Source organism: Rhinopithecus roxellana, chromosome 10, assembly GCF_007565055.1.
Source record: "Rhinopithecus roxellana isolate Shanxi Qingling chromosome 10, ASM756505v1, whole genome shotgun sequence".
NCBI lineage: Eukaryota > Metazoa > Chordata > Mammalia > Primates > Cercopithecidae > Rhinopithecus > Rhinopithecus roxellana.
In genome coordinates, this window is record NC_044558.1 from 138,757,562 (window position 1) to 138,775,309 (window position 17,748).

Below are 17,748 nucleotides of genomic sequence, written 5' to 3' on the forward strand. Positions count from 1 at the left end.
ACATAGAGAGGCCACTTAGTGAAATCCATGATACATTCCAATACAAGTATTATACCTCAGCAATCACAGAGGCAGAGAACTAAACTATACCCTGGTGACCTAAAATAGTTAATATACAACCCTAAGTGCACCTGTCTGAAAAATAAAATCTGGGAGATAGGTGAAAAAAAAACTGGTAGAAGAATCCAGTACCCCTTAGAAATCACTGGACAAGGAAAGCTGGTATTATTTTCTGACTTCCCTTTCCAAAATCTTTGGAACCGTTTTACACTTACAGTCATAAAACCTAATTTAGTCACTCTTTTTCTCCTTTGATCTTAGAATGAGATAGAGAAATTTGGCTTCTGAAACCAAACTGTTAACTTTACATGGACAAGTTGTGACTTCTGATAGGATAAAGACTAAATAAATGATTTCTAGACTAAATAAATAGATTTCTTAGAAAAGGAGTAGGCTTATTTAACTATATTTGATCATAAAATAAGATAAATAAAACTGTTATAAGGTCAAACAGTATTAACAGATTTGGAAAACCTGCAAAATGTAAGTTTCTATAACTTCTTTTTTTTTTTTTTTTTTTTTTGAGATGGAGTCTCTGTCTGTTGCCCAGGCCGGAGTACAGTGGCGTGATCTCGGCTCACTGCAACCTCTGCCTCCCTGCCTGGGTTCAGGTGATTCTCCTGCCTTCAGCCTCCTGAGTAGCTGGGATTACAGGCATGTGCCACCATGCTCGGCTAATTTTTTGTATTTTTAGTAGAGACAGGGTTTTGCCATATTGGTCAGGCTAGTCTCAAACTCCTGACCTCATGATCCGCCCGCCTCAGTCTCCCAACGTGCTGGGATTACAGGCATGAGCCACCATACCCAGCCTGTTTCTATAATTTAAGCATCTTTAAGGTAAAGAAAAATTTTAAATGAGATTACAGGCAATTTAACACACAATTTAATGACCAGCTCAATGAGCTGGTTGATTTGCTTTCTTGTAAAATTATTTTATCTAATGTAAAAATACTTGGTAAAGCAAAGTTCCTAATGGGCTGGAAGATGAAAAGTCTGCATTTAAAAAAGGTTAACAAAATCAATAGTATATGGATAAGCATAGGCACAGAAGAAAAAATTTAAAAATTTAAAAAATCAATAATAAAGCCACTAATAACCACAAAAGGAAAACTATGGTTCTTTTTACTTTGTCAAAGTTCTGCATCTGTTCCCGGTTGGTCAGCCAGGATTCCATATCCTGGGCAGTCTGAATGACAAACGCTTCGTAATCTGCAAACATCTGTGTAAAGCGGTTAGCAAAGACCTCTCGGAGCTGTACATTGAGCTGGTAGTCCCTTAGTTCTGCCTCCTCACACTGCAGTTTTAAATCCTTGTCTTTTTCACCCAGAGAAGCAGAAAGGTCCATTTTTTCCACAGCCACACCAGTCCGCTTGGCCAGAGCCTGCAAGCGGGCTATGGTTTCATTGCCCTTCAGTAACTCATACATGCTGATGTTATTAGTGGAGACATTGCCGTTCTTTTTGTCATTGACCAAGTCTTTCAGAACCATATTCTTCAGTTTGCTGGTACTCTCACTGCAATGTAGGCTGCCCTCAGGAGGGATCCCAAATTGAACAAGAACTTCAGAGAGTTCTTGGATAAAATCCACTTTATTGGGGAACTGTGGAAATTCTTCAGGCAACTCAATAAAATGGTTGTCAATGTCCACAAAACACAAATTAGCCTGAAAGAGAAAAATGAAATAGAAAGGTTTAAAATAAAGGAACTGCATGTTCTAAAATATTCTTGCCAGCCACAGTGGCTCACACATAATCCCAGCACTTTGGGAGGCCAAAGCAAAAAGACTGCTTGAGCCCAGGAGTTCGAGACAAGACTGGGAAACACGGCAAGACCTTGTTTCTACAAAAAGAAAAGAAAGCCTTGCCAACTATTACAAACAAAAGCATAGATTATGGCGCCTTTTGTTAATCTTTGCAAGGTTTAGAATTTCTTATTCTTTAAAAATAACCTCTTTTTCCATCATTTTCCCCTATATGAGTATTTTTATACCATACTTAATATATATGAATAATTTTCTCTGGGTCTCAGCAATATATTATAATTTGAATATGATTTTCTAATATTTGGCATCCATTAGGCATTCCTATGTGGGTAAGGGTGCCCAGACTCAGAAGACCTTACACATACATGGTATTAGGTAAAATGCTCACTGAATGCACTTGAACTTTCTTTGTCACTCCCCTGCTCTAACATCTGTAATTTAGAATTGACAATAATCACTAAAACCCAGCAGCTGTAGTATCTCCCAATAGGATGAAACTGGCAAAATCAATCCAATTCACAGATAATCCACAAATTTTAACTTTACTCAAAATTCACTGAACCTCCCAGAGCAAAACCATTTCAGAAGTCATTATACCTAACGCAGGAGGCAGAGAGAGGTGGTATAGGCAAGTGCATATATAACTATGCACTTGATTAACCTTTGAATAATTAAGAGTTCACACAAGATATTTTTGAGCTGAGAAAAAGAGGTGACAGAAATCAGAAGAAATGTTTTTTTGAGTTTGTTTATACTCCACATTTGGAATTTATTTTGAATAAATATTTTAAATATTTTTCAAGTAGATATAGAAAATTCAAGAGGCCAAAGCATATGCATAAAGTTCTGATTATCCCTCAGGCATCTGTAGTAGACTCCAAACAGTATTTTACCTTTACTGTATACACTCTCTTCATCAGGACAAGGTTGTTAGTTAAAAAAGAAGGTTGTGCTTCTAGATTGGGGGTGGGGTGCCAAAATTGTAGCCCATCACATAAAAATAATATTGATTACATTAATAGTTGAACACAAGACATGGGGTGGAAGTCAATAAACAAAATAGGAAGCTTCACTGTGTTTTTCTCCCCGGCTCCCGCACCCCCAGGTCACCAAGGGGAAAATCCATACTGTTCTTTGATCTAGATGGCAAAGTAAGGGGAAGGGGGAAAGCAACCAGTTGGGTCTTTGTTTTTCTCTTTTGATCTTTGTTCTTCATGTTAGATACCCATTAGCAAGCAGCATACTGAAATTCTAAATTAAGTTCAATAAAAACTCAAAATGAGGCCTGGCATGGTGCCTCATGCCTGTAATTCCAGCACTTTGGGAGACTGAGGTGGAAGGATGACTTGAGGTCAGGAGTTTGAGACCAGTCTGGCCAACATGGTGAAACTCTGTCTCCACTAAAAATACAAAAATTAGCTGGGCATGGTGGCATGCACCTATAATCCCAGCTACTCGGGAGGCTGAGGCAGGAGAATCACTTGACCTCAGGAGGCAGAGGCTGCAGTGAGCCAAGATGGTGTCACTGTACTCCAGCCTGGACAAAATACAGCGAGACTCTGGCAAAAATAAAATAAAATAAAATAAAGTAAAATAAAATAAATCGATTTTCCTCCACTCAAAGCCAGATGATCAACAATGATTCCTAAAGCCTGATGTAATCTTTGAATCCAGCCTTTTAATTTTGCAGATGAAAAAATCGAGGCCAAAGAAGTTAGGTGACTTTCTGGCACCTGTTCCAAATGTGTACCCTCAAACAGACTGGTGGTTTATGGCCTTTCCCTGATATTTTTCCTCACCTCCAATGTCAGTAGTTTTCTCTAAATAAATTAAGAGCTGAAATGACGCATCTTGCTGAGACAGTAGCACTGCCTACACCATTCTTCTCTTTTCTTTCCTTTTCTTTTTTTTTAAGATGGAGTCTTGCTCTGTCGCCCAGGCTGGAGTACAGTGGTGTGATCTCAGCTCACCGCAACCTCTGCCTCCCGGGCTCAAGCAATTCTCTGCCTCAGCCTCCCGAGTAGCTGGGATTACAGGTGTCCGCCACCATGCCTGGCTAATTTTTAAATATTTTTAGTAGAGATGGGGTTTCACCATCTTGGCCAGGCTGGTCTTGAACTCCTGACCTTGTAATCCACCTGCCTCAGCCTCCCAAAGTGCTGGGATTACAGGCGTGCGCTACTGCGCCCGGCCGGCCTATACCATTCTTTACACTGAAAGGTTTAAATGGAAGGTCACATAATTTGAATGGATGATTCAGTATCTTTAAAACAGAAGAAAAAATTTACTAATTTGCTAATCTAAATGTTAACCAACAACCTCCCACCACTTAGATTTTGTATTACTCCCTTCATTAATGCCCTCCTACTACCTTTTTCTATCCCTCTCTTCCTCCTATGAAAAGGGAAAATGATATATTTTCTGAAATTTTAAAGCTTATTATGGTCATGAAATCACTGCTGAGCTGAAAGTGTACTACAAGGTAGGAGTTCCAACACCACAGCTACTGGTCTGTCTTCATGATCCCACAAAAAAGTCTCCTATGTCTGCTTAGGAAGGGCCCAAGCTGGGGCTTTGATTATCACAAAGTAGAACAGGAAATACAAACTGTGTTATGAAAATGTATTGAAGAAAACTAAAAAGAAGCCCTTTCTCCAAAATAAACAAGAACTCTATAATAGGGCATTCTGATAAGTTGCTTCTCACTTTTAACACCATTAAATTAAAAAAAATTCAGAGGAGTATTGCATGATAAAAATTTACTTAACACCTCAATGTGACATTGCTTTAGGACTAAATATTTCTACTTATCAACACTACTCACAAGCCTTCATGATATGTAACTACTTACTTCCTATTAAAAACAACAAAAGTGGGCTGGGCTCAGTGGCTCATGCCTGTAATCCCAGCACTTTGGGAGGCCAGCGTGGGCGAATCACGAGGTCAGGAGTTTGAGATCAGTCTGACCAACATGGTGAAACCCCGCCTCTACTAAAAATACAAAAAATAAGCTGGGTGTAGTGGCAGGCGCCTGTAATCCCAGCTACTGGGGAGGCTGAGGCAGGAGAATCACTTGAACCCAGGAGGCAGAGGTGCAGTGAGCTGAGATCACGCCACTGCACTCCAGCCCAGGCGACAGAGTAAGACTCCGTCTCAAAAACAAAACAACAACAAAAGTGGCAGGGCACAGCGGCTCATGCCTGTAATCCCAGCACTTTGGGAGCCCGAAGTGGGTGGATCACTTGAGGTCAGAAGTTCAAGACCAGCCTGGCCAACATGGTGAAACCCCATCTCTACTGCAAATACAAAAATTAGCTAGGTGTGGTGGCGTGCACCTGTAATCCCAGCTATTCAGGAAGTTGAGGCAAGAGAATAGCTGAACCTGGGAGGTGGAAGTTGCAGTGAGCTCAGATGGTGCCACTGCACTCCAGCCTGGGCAACAGAGTGAGACTCCGTCTCAAAAAAAAAAAAAAAAAAAAAAATTTCCCTCAAAAGTAAGAAAACAAAGGCTTAAAGCTTAATCATATCTTCTGCCATGAAACCTTCCCCCTACCCTAAAGGCATTCTGATCTCCTCTGTATCTTCTCTGTTCATTTATTCCTCTTACTAACTTACTTTTTAACTTGTGTTATTGGTATTTGTAAATGACTTTTTTGAAAAGCAGAAATCACCTCTTACTTGACTTGATGTCTCCCACTGTATGCTACACAAATAGTGTACGAGACAACTGTTCGGCAAATGAAAGAATAAGCTCTGAGGAGATGGTCGTTTCTGGGAACCCTAAAACTGCAGGCTGGAGCAGGAAGTATCGAGACTAATGCAGCTTTCTTCATGTTTAGTAAGTGATCTCACTTCTCAGTGTCTGAAATTAAGCCAGCTTGAGGGTAGGCCGGAGAGAGGAGAGCATTTAAAATATTCCCTCTGGACCAGATGCTGTGGATCATGCTGGTAATCTTTGGGAGCCCAAAGCCGGAGGATCACTTGAGCCCAAGAGTTCAAGACCAGTCTGGGCAATGTAGCAAGAGTTCATCTCTACAAATAATAACTTTAAAAAATTAGCTGGGTGTGGTGGCATGTGCCTCTTGTCCTAGCTACTCACGAAGCTGAGGTGGGAGGATCTCCTGAGCTCAGGAGGTCAAGGCTGCAGTGAGCTGTGCCACCACATTCCTGCCTGGGTGACAGAGTGAGACCCTGTCTGAAAAATAATATAAATCATTCCCTCAGAATCTCTGGGCAAGATATGACAAAAACAAAGTTGCAAAAGCAACTGTTTCAGTTTTTCTCTTAACTTTTTGTTTACCAGTTACTGTGAAGATGAGTAAGAACAGTAGAAAGTGAGGTACATTCCATGCAATTAATCTTCAGTGCCTTCCTTCCACCCTCACTCTCTCTACCCTACTCCCTAAAAAACAGTATTACAAATGGTTACTTGTGGCTATCACTTTTAAACCATGGGGATAGCTAGTTGATGATTAATTTATAAATCTATGTAGTTACATTAGTTAGCTAGCAACTAAAATCATACCTTCTTAAAATAATTATTTTGCAAACTTGTCATTTTTTTTTAACTATGTTTAGAAGCCTTGTCCCTATTTTTAGCCATTATTTTATTTTAGAGTTTTCAGGGAAAGGTGGAGGGAAGTATTACTAGTGAGTGCATTTAGGTAATTTTTTTAAATGACTATTTTTATATCTACTTCCTTCCCAAAATTATGTGAAGCAGATTATTTCATCTCATTGTAAAATGATACCAGAACAAAGTGGTAGGCTGTTAGCCTTTTCTTATAAAACAATGATGCCCTAATTCATAGTTTCTACACAGAAGCACTGCTATTTTCACAGCGAATTCAGGTTATTTCATATTATTCTACTCTGAACAGACGGGTATATGTATTTATTAAGCAGTGTAGATCTCATGAATGAAAAATTAGAAAACCACAGACATTACTTTAAGAGCTTTCAGTTTCCTTATATTTGTTTATCTTTAGTGGATACACACAGGCACAGAGATGGAAAAGTTTCCCAACTACAGATATGTCAAGGTGGCACTGAAAAATCTCTCAACAATTGTTACAAAAAATGGGAAGACAATATACATAAAGTTGTCTTATAAAATGTTACATGATTAACATACACAATAGATCAGACACTCAACAAGAAACTAAAACATCATTACATCTTCAAAACAAAATGCATTTGGCTAGTCTATTTCTTTTTCCTTGAAAATTTAAAGGATTAACTTCTTTGAGCAAATAACATACTAGACTAATTTAATGAAAGTGAAAATAAGAACATTTAAGGAATAGAGAAAAGAGGTAAAACAGAGAAGAAAAACATGCACAAGCCCAAAAAGAACAACAGTCTGTATATGTATCTTATGTGATCTGAATCAAGCTATTTTCCTTTGAGTAAAAATGTTAATTTTTGTGGAGAAATATTCATTAGAATAAAAGTAAGTAGTGGAAGATTATGAGAATCACTACAGAATACAATGGCTGTGGCTTAGTGTTAAATTAACTTACTAAAATGAGAATCTCTATGGGAAATAAGAACAAATAAAGGTGAATCTCAGCATGATATTCTATTAAGAAAGATGTGAATTAAATAGCTAGTGATATAACGTAATTAATCAGCTTTTTAAAAAAGCTGTGGCACGTTCTCATCCATATTTCATTTCAAAGACTTTACACGGTAATCCTCAGTACCATTAACAATAGGTAAAAATTAGGCCAGGTGTGGCGGCTCACACCTGTAATCCCAGTATTTTGGGAGGCCGGGATGGGCAGATCACCTGATGTCGGGAGTTTGAGACCAGCCTGATCAACATGAAGAAAACCCGTCTCTACTAAAAATACAAAATTAGCTGGGCGTGGTGGTGCCTGTCAGCAACTTGGGAGGATGAGGCAGGAGAATCACTTAAACCCAGGAGGCAGTGAGCCAAGATCCCGCCATTGCACTCCAGCCTGGGCAACAAAAGCAAAACTCCGTCTCAAAAGAAAAGAAAAGAAAAGAAAAAAAAGTAAAAACAACACGTGGGAGGTGTTATTATTCTTATTTTATAGATCAGAAATACGTTTTCAATAATTCTTATTTATTTATTTATTTTGAGACGGAGTCTCGCTCTGTCGCCCAGCCTGAAGTGCAGGGGTGCGATCTTGGCTTACTGCAACCTACACCTCTAGGGTTCAAGCGATTCTCCTGCCTCAGCCTTCCAAGTAGCTGGGACTACAGGCGCGTGCCACCACACCTGGCTAATTTTTGGTATTTTTAGTAGAGACGGATTTCATCATGTTAGCCAGGATGGATCTCTTGACCTTGTGATCCACCCGCCTCAGCCTCCCAAAGTGCTGGGATTACAAGCATGAGCAACCGCGCCTGGTCTATTTTTTTAAACATTTGAAAGTACAACACACAGAAAGTATAATAACTTTAAGGTGGCATAAAAGTTAGGTGTTAGAATTTTTATCTCAACCACCAAGCCAAGTTGACATTTAGCACAGATAACGGTCCCTGTATCTGAAAACAGAATACTGAAGTATTTGATATTTCCATTATCCCTAGTTTGCTGCAACATGTTACTTTTCAGTTGACAGAGGTCAAAAATCAAATTCACCTCAAATGATAATGATTTTAAAGGATGTTAATACCTGGGTTGTATTGTTTAAAAACAAAATTTATAACATGAGTGAAGGAAAAAAATGTTACCAGAATAAAGCAATGAGATCATGCTACCACTGCTCCATCTTCACAAATTTATAGTTGTGAAAATCGGCCACTGTCTTGTTTTGAACTAGGTTTAGTTAATGACTGTGTGGTAGTTATCATCAGGAGTCTGCATTCTATAGCTGAGGCTCTCCCCTAGCCGTACTTGGCGATTTAGGAGAGTCAAAAAGACAGATAAAATTTGGACAAAGACAATGTGATCTAGCAAAAGTCGCCTTGACCTAAATCAGCAAACAGCAAATGCTTCACCATTCATTGTAGTTTTACCTCTTGAGGAAGTTCTAGTTTAGAACGGTCAGTTCCTTCTTTTGACTGAAGGCCCATCAGATAAGGGACAGGAGCATCAAGAAAATGTAGCAGAGAAGCAGGTAGGATGGGCACATAAACATGTTGCCATTGAAATGGGAACAAAAGTGTGGTGATGCCTTCCGCCACAGTCATCAGGCGTTGATAATCTGCACAGAAAACAAGGAAAAAGGGAGGGGAAGAGTGCAAGGAAAAACATAATCACTTCATTAGGCTGGAAAATGTGGATTTTAAGAAAAAAATTTCTGCGTTAAAAGTAAATATTTCTTTATGATCATGCAGAAAATAGCTCAGTTCTATTCCACTATAATTAAATAAATAAATGGTTTCATTTGAATAGTTTTAAGGGAGTGTGGGTAGGTGGGAAACATCATCACACTCTTTGCTTCTTAAAATCATGGAGGCAGGGCGCGGTGGCTCAAGCCTGTAATCCGAGCACTTTGGGAGGCCGCGATAGGCGGATCACGAGGTCAGGAGATCGAGACCATCCTGGCTAACCCGGTGAAACCCCATCTCTACTAAAAAAATACAAAAAACCACCCGGGCGAGGTGGCGGGCGCCTGTAGTCCCAGCTACTCGGGAGGCTGAGGCAGGAGAACGGCGTGAACCCGGGAGGCAGAGCTTGCAGTGAGCCAAGATCATGCCACTGCACTCCAGCCTGGGCTACAGAGCGAGACTCCGTCTCAAAAAAAAAAAAAAAAAAAAAAAGTAGATATGTTTTAGAATTCAGATTTTCTAATTTAGAAAAGCAATATGGTGCATATACTACATACATGAACTATCTAGGGCAGTATCCTATAATCAAATACATTAGAATTTCTGCAGCAAACCATATATGTCTCAGTAGGACAGATAATCAAAGAATATGAATAGGGTCACTCTGGTTCAGGTCTGGTTTTGCTGATGAATGAGTTACAAAAAGAATGTTTGGTTTTTAGAATTTTTTGGATTTGAGAATTGAAGACAACTGGATTGTGAGCTTGTAATAATCCTTTCACAGAATCCATTCTGAACAAATACAGTAAAATCTTTGGGAGGAAGAATTTAGGAGAGTCTTTTTAAAAAAGGCTAAGGAAATGATCAGATGTTACTTGAGTCACATCAGTTCAAAGACCTGACCAAGCATAAAGACGATGTTTTACATTTAAATTTTTTCTTGTGTCATTTTATAATTTTAAATGACTACCTTTTTGGTAATGAATCATCAGTTATCCACAGCCCAAGTTTACTTTAAATTTTCCTTATTTGATTCATAAAGATTCAAATTTTAGGTGAAAACCTGTTTACAGGAATAACTTCTAAAACAAACACCAGGTGGCCTGAAAGGTAGGGGTCAGCCATACAAGCACAAAGAGCTAATAACCTAATTACCTGGGGTGGACACACACATTTTATCAGCTGAGGCCCTCTGAAGAAGCTAGGCTGAGACAGTTGGTACTCTCTGTGCAGGTGAGGCGGAGACCTGCAAGGTCTCCAGACCTTGCAGAGGAGACCAGACAATCAGTTCCTACCACCCTGCTAGGAATAATCAGGCAGATGTTTGAACCGTAGGCAATAAGGGTCTTTTATCCCAGGGGCGGAGATGGGGTGAGGATGAAAAGTTGACCTGAAACCCCTGAAGTCGGCTGGATGCCCCCTAGGTGCAGAAACTGTGCCCTAATTAGAACTAACTGAAGTTCTGCACCGTCACAGGACTCGATTATGGCACCTGGCCCCCGTACTGTCTCTCCTCTCTGTGAGTTTCCTAAGGACAGAGTGGCACCCATTTTCTCTGATTCTACCCATAAAGCACAGGGCCTACGTCACACCCAGTGTGGACTAACATTTACTGACACTACTAAATGTTATGGTTTTTTTCCTCTCAAGTTCAACAGAATCCTAACAAAATACCAAAAAAGGCTGGCCAGGCGCAGTAGCTCATGCCTGCGAACCCAGTACTCTGGGAGACCGAGGTGGGAGGATCACCTGAGGTCAGGAGTTAGAGGCCAGTCTGGTCAACATGGTGAAACCCTGTCTCTACTAAAAATACAAAAATTAGCAGGGCATGGTGGCAGGCACCTGTAATCCCAGTTACTTGGGAGGCTGAGGCAGGAGAACTGCTTGAACCCAGGAGACAGAGGTTGCAGTGAGCCCGGATTGTACCACTGCACTCTAGCCTGGGCAACAGCGAGACTCCGTCTCAGAGGGGAAAAAAAAAAAAAAAAGAAAAGCCAAGCACAACACCTGTAATCCCAGCACTTTGAGAGGCCAAGGCAGACGAATCACCTGAGGCCAGGAGTTCAAGACAAGCCTGCCCATCATGGCAAAACTCCATCTCTAGTAAAAATACAAAAATTAGGCATAGTGGCACATGCCTGTAATCTCAGCTACTTAGGAAGCTGAGGCACGAGAATCGCCTGAATCCAGGAGGCAGAGGTTGCAGTGAGCTGAGATCGCACCACTGCACTCCAGGCCTGGGTGACAGTAAGATTCTGTCTCAAAAAACCAAAAAAACACACAAACAAAAAATACTCAACAACAAAAACCCACTAGGAGTAGGAAGAGACAATTACGTACAGTTACAGACCATGAAGACGAAATCCAGAGAAAACTCCTTAGATTCTACTCTGTGGTCATCATTTCAACCAAGGATCGGGGCCTTTTATATTCTTGTAACCTCAGTATTTACCACAGTTATCTGACATATAATAGAGGCCAAAACAGTATTTTTGAACGAATAGATGATGAGTGGAAAAAGAATATATATAATTTTGCTAGATAGTTATAACTTAAAAAGACATGCTTAGATTTTATTCCATCCATGTGTTGTGGGTGTTCTATGTCTATTCTTCTTTCCAGTTCTGCATTCTCTTCAAGACTGGTTGAAGTACCACACACATTTTTTCTTTTCTGAGATGGAGTTTTCACTCTTGCTGCCCAGGCTGGAGCGCAATGGCTCAATCTCAGCTCACTGCAACCTCCACCACCCGGGTTCAAGCGATTCTCCTGCCTCACTCAGCCTCCTGGGTAGCTGGGATTACAGGCACCGCCACCACGCCTAGCTAATTTTTTTGTATTTTTAGTAGAGATGGGGTTTCACCATGTTGGCCAGGCTGGTCTCGAACTCCTGACTTCAGGTGATCCACGCGCCTTGGCCTCCCAAAGTGCTGAGATTACAGGCGTGAGCCACTGCGCCCGGCTCACACATTTTTTAATAATGCAATTATTCAGCAGAAACAAGACAATTCTTTTTAACTGAATCAAGAAATAAAAGGCAGAGTTTTCTTCTTTAAGCATTTTTTAAAAATTTAAGTATTTTAGGAAAGTCTTTTTCTAATTGATACTCAAAGTGATGAATGCATAAAAGAAATCATTTTAATATTTAAGACAGGCCTCAGCATGGCACATGAGGCTCTTCATGATTTGGCTTTTGTCTGCCTCATTCCTTATCACCACTCCATATGCAGAAAGATTATCTGCTTGCAGTCCATGTTTTCACAGGCCCTGTGCCCCTTGTATATTGTTTTCCTCTGCCCAGAATGTCCCTTCCTCTCGCACTGCCTGACTAGGTTCCACTTTTTCCTCAAGCAATTGCTTCTTTGGAAAGCCTTTCCTAACACTTCTTATCACCACCAGGCTACTATCTACATGCTTCAACAGTACCCTATCTGTATTTCCATCACAGGAATTATTCATCTCACTAAAACATTACAATTCTGTCATAATTCTCTCTTTATGGTCTCTCTTCCCCAATACACCATCATCTCCTACAGAGCAATATCTGTATTCTTCTTTTTATTTATTTATTTTTGGAGACAGGGTCTCACTTTTTCATCTAGGCCGGAGTGCAGTGGTGCAGTCTTGGCTCACTGCAGCCTCTGCCTCCTAGGTTCAAGCGATTCTCACACCTCACCCTCCCGAGTAGCTTGTATTACAGCTGTACACCACCACGCCCGGCTTTTTGTGTTTTTTGTAGAATGGAGTTTCACCATGTTGGCCAGGCTGGTCTTGAACTCCTGACCTCAAGTGATCTGCCTGCCTCCACCTCCCAAAGTGCTGAGATTACAGGCATGAGCCACTGCGCCTGGACATGTCTGTATTTTTAATCTCAGAATTGTTAATATTCAAAATATGACCTACTACATGGTGAGTAGCCAGTATATATGCTTTGGGAAATTAATATGTTAACATCCAAGGCATGTAAAATGAAATAATAGTAGACATTAAAAAATTATGCTTATGTTACACAATAAAAACATACTGTCAAAAATTTGCCTAGTGGTGGCTCTGGCACAGATCTCAAGGTGGCAATGGCCTCTGCTGCCTCAGCCCCTGCCATGCTGTCCACTAGCATTACTGTGGAGAATAAGATCAGCCCCTCAAAGGCAACAGAGGGAGATGGGTCTGGAGCTGCAGCTGGGAGCACAGGAACCATGGTGGTGCAGATCAGGAGCTGTGTCTAGCAAGCTTTATGCCTTGCCAAGCACTGCCAATGGAGATGTGAAGCTGCTAGTGGTATTCAGCATGCCTCTGGTAGACTTCCTGATGTAGCTGGAAGATTACACACTTATGATCCTGGATGCTGTGACCGACTACTTTTTATTTTTATTTTTGAGACAGAATCTCACTCTGTTGCCCAGGCTGGAGTGCAGTGGCATGAACTTGGCTCACAGCAACCTCTGCCTCCCGGGTTCAAGTGGTTCTCCTGCCTCAGCCTCCCCAGCAGCTGGGATTACAGGCGCACACCACCAGGCCTGGCTAATTTTTGTATTTTTGTAGAGATGGGGTTTCACCATGTTGCCCAGGTTAGTCTCAAACTCCTGACCTCAAGTAATCCGCCTGTCTCAGCCTTCTAAAGTGCAGAGATTACAGGCGTGAGCCATGCGCCCGGCCCTATGTGACTATTATCTGAATTATGTTGGCTTTGAGGTCTCAGACACATGCATAACTTGGTTTATCTCCCTAGTTTCACAGATATTTATCTCAGGCATTGCCAACAATGACTTACGGCACTAGAAAATGAAAGGCACAGCTTCTGGCAGCTCCTGAAGTAAGAGCAAAGACTAATCATGGAGTACTTGACCCTTGTCCTCAGTATGACATCAATGTGGGGCCACCACACCACCTAAGCCACGCAACCTAAACATGTTTGTCTGTAACAAGCTTCACTGTGACCAAAAAATGTCAAAGAAAGGGCTAATTATAGATTAAACACAGGTAAAGAGAGAATTCATAAAGTAGGAGACAGATGTGGAGAAATTACCCAGAATGCGGCACAGAGACACACAGAAAATGGGAATGAGGCCAGGTGTGGTGGCTCATGCCTGTGATCTCAGCACTTTGGGAGGCCAAGGCGGGTGGATCACGAAGTCAAAAGATCGAGACCATCCTGGTCAAAATGGTGAAACCTCATCTCTACTAAAAATACAAAAATTAGCTGGGCGTGGTGGCACGCACCTGTAGTTCCAGCTACTCAGGAGGCTGAGACAGGAGAACTGCTTGAACCTGGGAGGCAGAGGTTACAGTGAGCAGAGTTCACACCACTGCACTCCAACCTGGGCGACAGAGTGAGACTCTGTCTCAAAACAACAATAACAACAACAACAAAAACAACAACAAAAACATGTAATTAGAGTTTCAGGAGGATTAAAAAAAGATACATGAAAGCAATATTTACCAAGATAGTCGAGAATTTTCCAAAATGGGTAAACAACATTTATTCTTAAATTTCAGGAAACATAATGAATCACAAGCAGAACAAATAAAGCAAGCCTCATTCAGATAAATCAGTCACAATATTGGACACCAAAGACAGAAAATCTTAAATATAACCAGAGTTGAAACGACAGATTTCTGGCTAATGAATAACAACGACATTCATTCATTAGAACGACATTAGAAGTGATAGCTGACTTCTCAACAGCAACACAGGAAACCAGAAGATGATAGAATATTATCCTCAGAGTACTAAGAGAGAAAAAAAAAAAACTTTTAATATAGAATTTAACATCCAATGAACTATTTAAGATGATAGAATATTATCTTCAGTGTATTAAGAGAAAAAGAAAAACTTTTAATATAGAATTTAACATCCAACGAACTATTTTTCAAAAACAAGGACAAAACAAAATCTAACAGAGAAAGCTACCTCAGGAAAGGAACTTATAAGAATACATGTTAGGAAGAAGACTGATCTCAGAAGAAATCTCTAAGATTGAAATAAAATTGTGAATTTTCAAAAACTAATAACTGAGGCTGGGTGCAGTGGCTCACACTATAATCCCAGCACTTTGGGAGGCTGAGGCAGAGGACTGCTTGAGCCTAGGACTTCACGAGCAGCCTGGACAAGATAGTGAGACCCCCATCTCTACAAAAAAAAAAAAAAAAAAAAATTTAGCCCAGCTTGGTGGTGTGTGACTGTAGTCCCAGCTATCAGGAGGCTGAGGCAGTAGGATCGCTTGAGTCCAGGAGTTCAAGGCTGCAATGAGTTATGGTTGCATCACTGCACTCCAGCCTAGGTAACAGAGTGAGACCTTGTTTCAAAGAAAAACAAAATAAGGTCACTATGAGTAAATTTAAACAAAACCAAGTGTATAGAATAAAAATGTCTAATTTGAGGGATTACTAAAACTGAACAATCATAACAAGTAAGCCATGACAGGCATGGAGTTAAAGCATTTTATAGTATCTGTAAAGATTCTATAACATAAGAATAACTGTTCATGTTGAAATCTCAAAATTTACCATTAAGAGCATATAACATCTAAACAGAAAAAACTACAATGAGAAAAAAATTTAAATCAATTCAAAACATCAAAAACAAAGAGAGAGAGAGAGAAAAGCAAGACAAATGGCCAAAATAAATGAAAATTTAAAAATTCTTAGAACGAGCCAGGTATGGTGGCTCACACCTCTAATCCCAGAACTTTGAGAGGCCGAGGTGAAAGGATTGCTTGAGCCTAGGAGCTCCAGACCGCCCTGGGCAACATACGGAGACCCCACCTTTAAAAAAAATTAAAAATTGGCCAGGTATGGTGGTGTGCACCTGTAGTCCCAGCTACAAGGGAGGTTGAGGTGGGAGGACGGCTTGAGCCTGAGAAGTTGAGGCTACAGTGAGCTGTGATCACACCACTGCATTCCAGTCTGGGTGACAGAGAAAGACCCTGTCTCAAATATATATATATATATATATAGAATTCAATGATAAAGAAAATATCAGATACTAAAACTTGTGGGATGCACCTAACACAGGACTCAACTGCTTAAGATGCTGATTTTGGTGGGCAGGTGGGGAGAAAGAAAGGTTTAGTAAGCCCAAAGAAAGTAGCAGAAAGAAGTGAATAATAAAAATAAAACCATAAATTAACAAAACATAAAACAAAGGTACAATAGAGGATACCAATGAAAGTAAAAGCTGGTTCTTTAAAAAGAGTAATAGGGCTGGGCACAATGGCTCATGCCTGTGATCCCAGCACTTTGGGAGGCCAACACAGGAGGATCGCTTGAACCCAGGAGTTTATGACTAGTCTGGCCAACACAGTGAGACCTTGTCATTTCAAAAAATAAAAAAAATTAGCCAGGCATGGTGGCATGCACCTGTAGTTCCAGCTACTTGGGAGGCTAAGGCAGGAGGATTGCCTGAGCCCAGGGAGGTCAAGACTGCAGTGAGCCTTGATCATGCTATTGCACTCCAGGATGGGCAACAGGGTGAGGCCCTGTCTCAAGAAACCAAACAAACAAAAAGAAGTAATATAATTGACAAACTTCAGGTAAAAATAACTGGGGAAAAGGAGACTGCACAAACAGTATTAGGAATGAAAAGGAGGACAAAACTACAGATATAACAGGGGTCAAGAAAATAAGGAAATATTAAGACTTTTTACTAATAAATTGAAAGCTTAATAAACATTTTCTCAGAGAAAATAGTAAGGACAAAAATTTATTCAAGAAAAAAACAGAGGTGGCCAGGCGCACTGCCTCAGGCCTGTAATCCCAGCACTTTGGGAGGCCGAGGCAGGTGGATCACTGGAGGTCAGGAGTTCAAGACCAGCCTGGCCAACATGGTGAAACCTGTCTCTACTAAAAATACAAAAATTAGCTAGCTGTGGTGGCATGTGCCTATAATCCCAGCTACTCAGGAGGCTGAGGCAGGAGAATCACCTGAACCCAGAGGCAGAGGTTGCAGTGAGCTGAGATCATGCCACTGCACTGTAGCCTGGGTGACAGAGCCAGACTCCATCGCACAAAAAAAGAAAGAAGAAGAAATATAGAGGAGCTTCTGGACTGGCAAACACATTAAGGTGCTGGATAAGACCAAGGAAAGCAGCACCCACTCCTACACCTTTTATACCTCTCTTCCATTTGGCTGTTTATACCTTTACAATAAACCAGTTACAGTAAGTAAACTGCTTTCTTGAGTTCTGTGAATCCTTCTGGGAATTTATAGAACTTGAGGGGTTGGGGGATGGTGGTGGAGAACCCCTGATTTTGCAGTCATCCAAGAAAAAATGTATGTGGCCTGGTGCTATGGTTTGGACATGCATGGTAGTTTGGCCCCAATGTTGGAGGTGAGGTATTTGGGTCCTGGGGGTGGATCTCTCATGAACGGCTTTGTGCCATTCTCATGGTTGTGAGCGAGTAGTTTTCACTCTTACTTTCCATGAAAATTGGTTATTGAAAAGAGTCTGGCATCTCCCTCCTCTCTCTTGCTTCCTTCCTCTTGCCATGTGATTCTGGCTCCCCTTCACCTCCTGCCATGAGTAGATGCTTCCCAAGGCCCTCATCAGAAGCAGATTCTAGCACATGCACAGAATGGTGAGCCAAATAAACCTCTTTTCTTTTTTCTTTGAGACAGGGTCTCGCTCTGTCATGAGGCTGTACTGCAGTGACATAATCATGGCTCACTGCAGCCTCTAACT

The 17,748-nt window shown here is 40.9% G+C and overlaps 1 protein-coding gene across 3 annotated transcripts in view; it reads right to left on the reverse strand.

The window, feature by feature from the left end:
- Nucleotides 1-17,748, reverse strand: part of DENND5B (DENN domain containing 5B) — a 212,201-nt gene that overhangs the window by 71,635 nt on the left and 122,818 nt on the right. For all 3 annotated transcript variants that reach the window (XM_030939428.1, XM_030939429.1, XM_030939427.1), the window contains 2 exons: nt 8,813-9,000; nt 1,187-1,723 (listed from right to left, as the gene is read on the reverse strand). In XM_030939428.1, the coding sequence (XP_030795288.1) occupies nt 1,187-1,723; nt 8,813-9,000 (725 nt within the window). The remainder of the gene's footprint in view (nt 1-1,186; nt 1,724-8,812; nt 9,001-17,748) is intronic.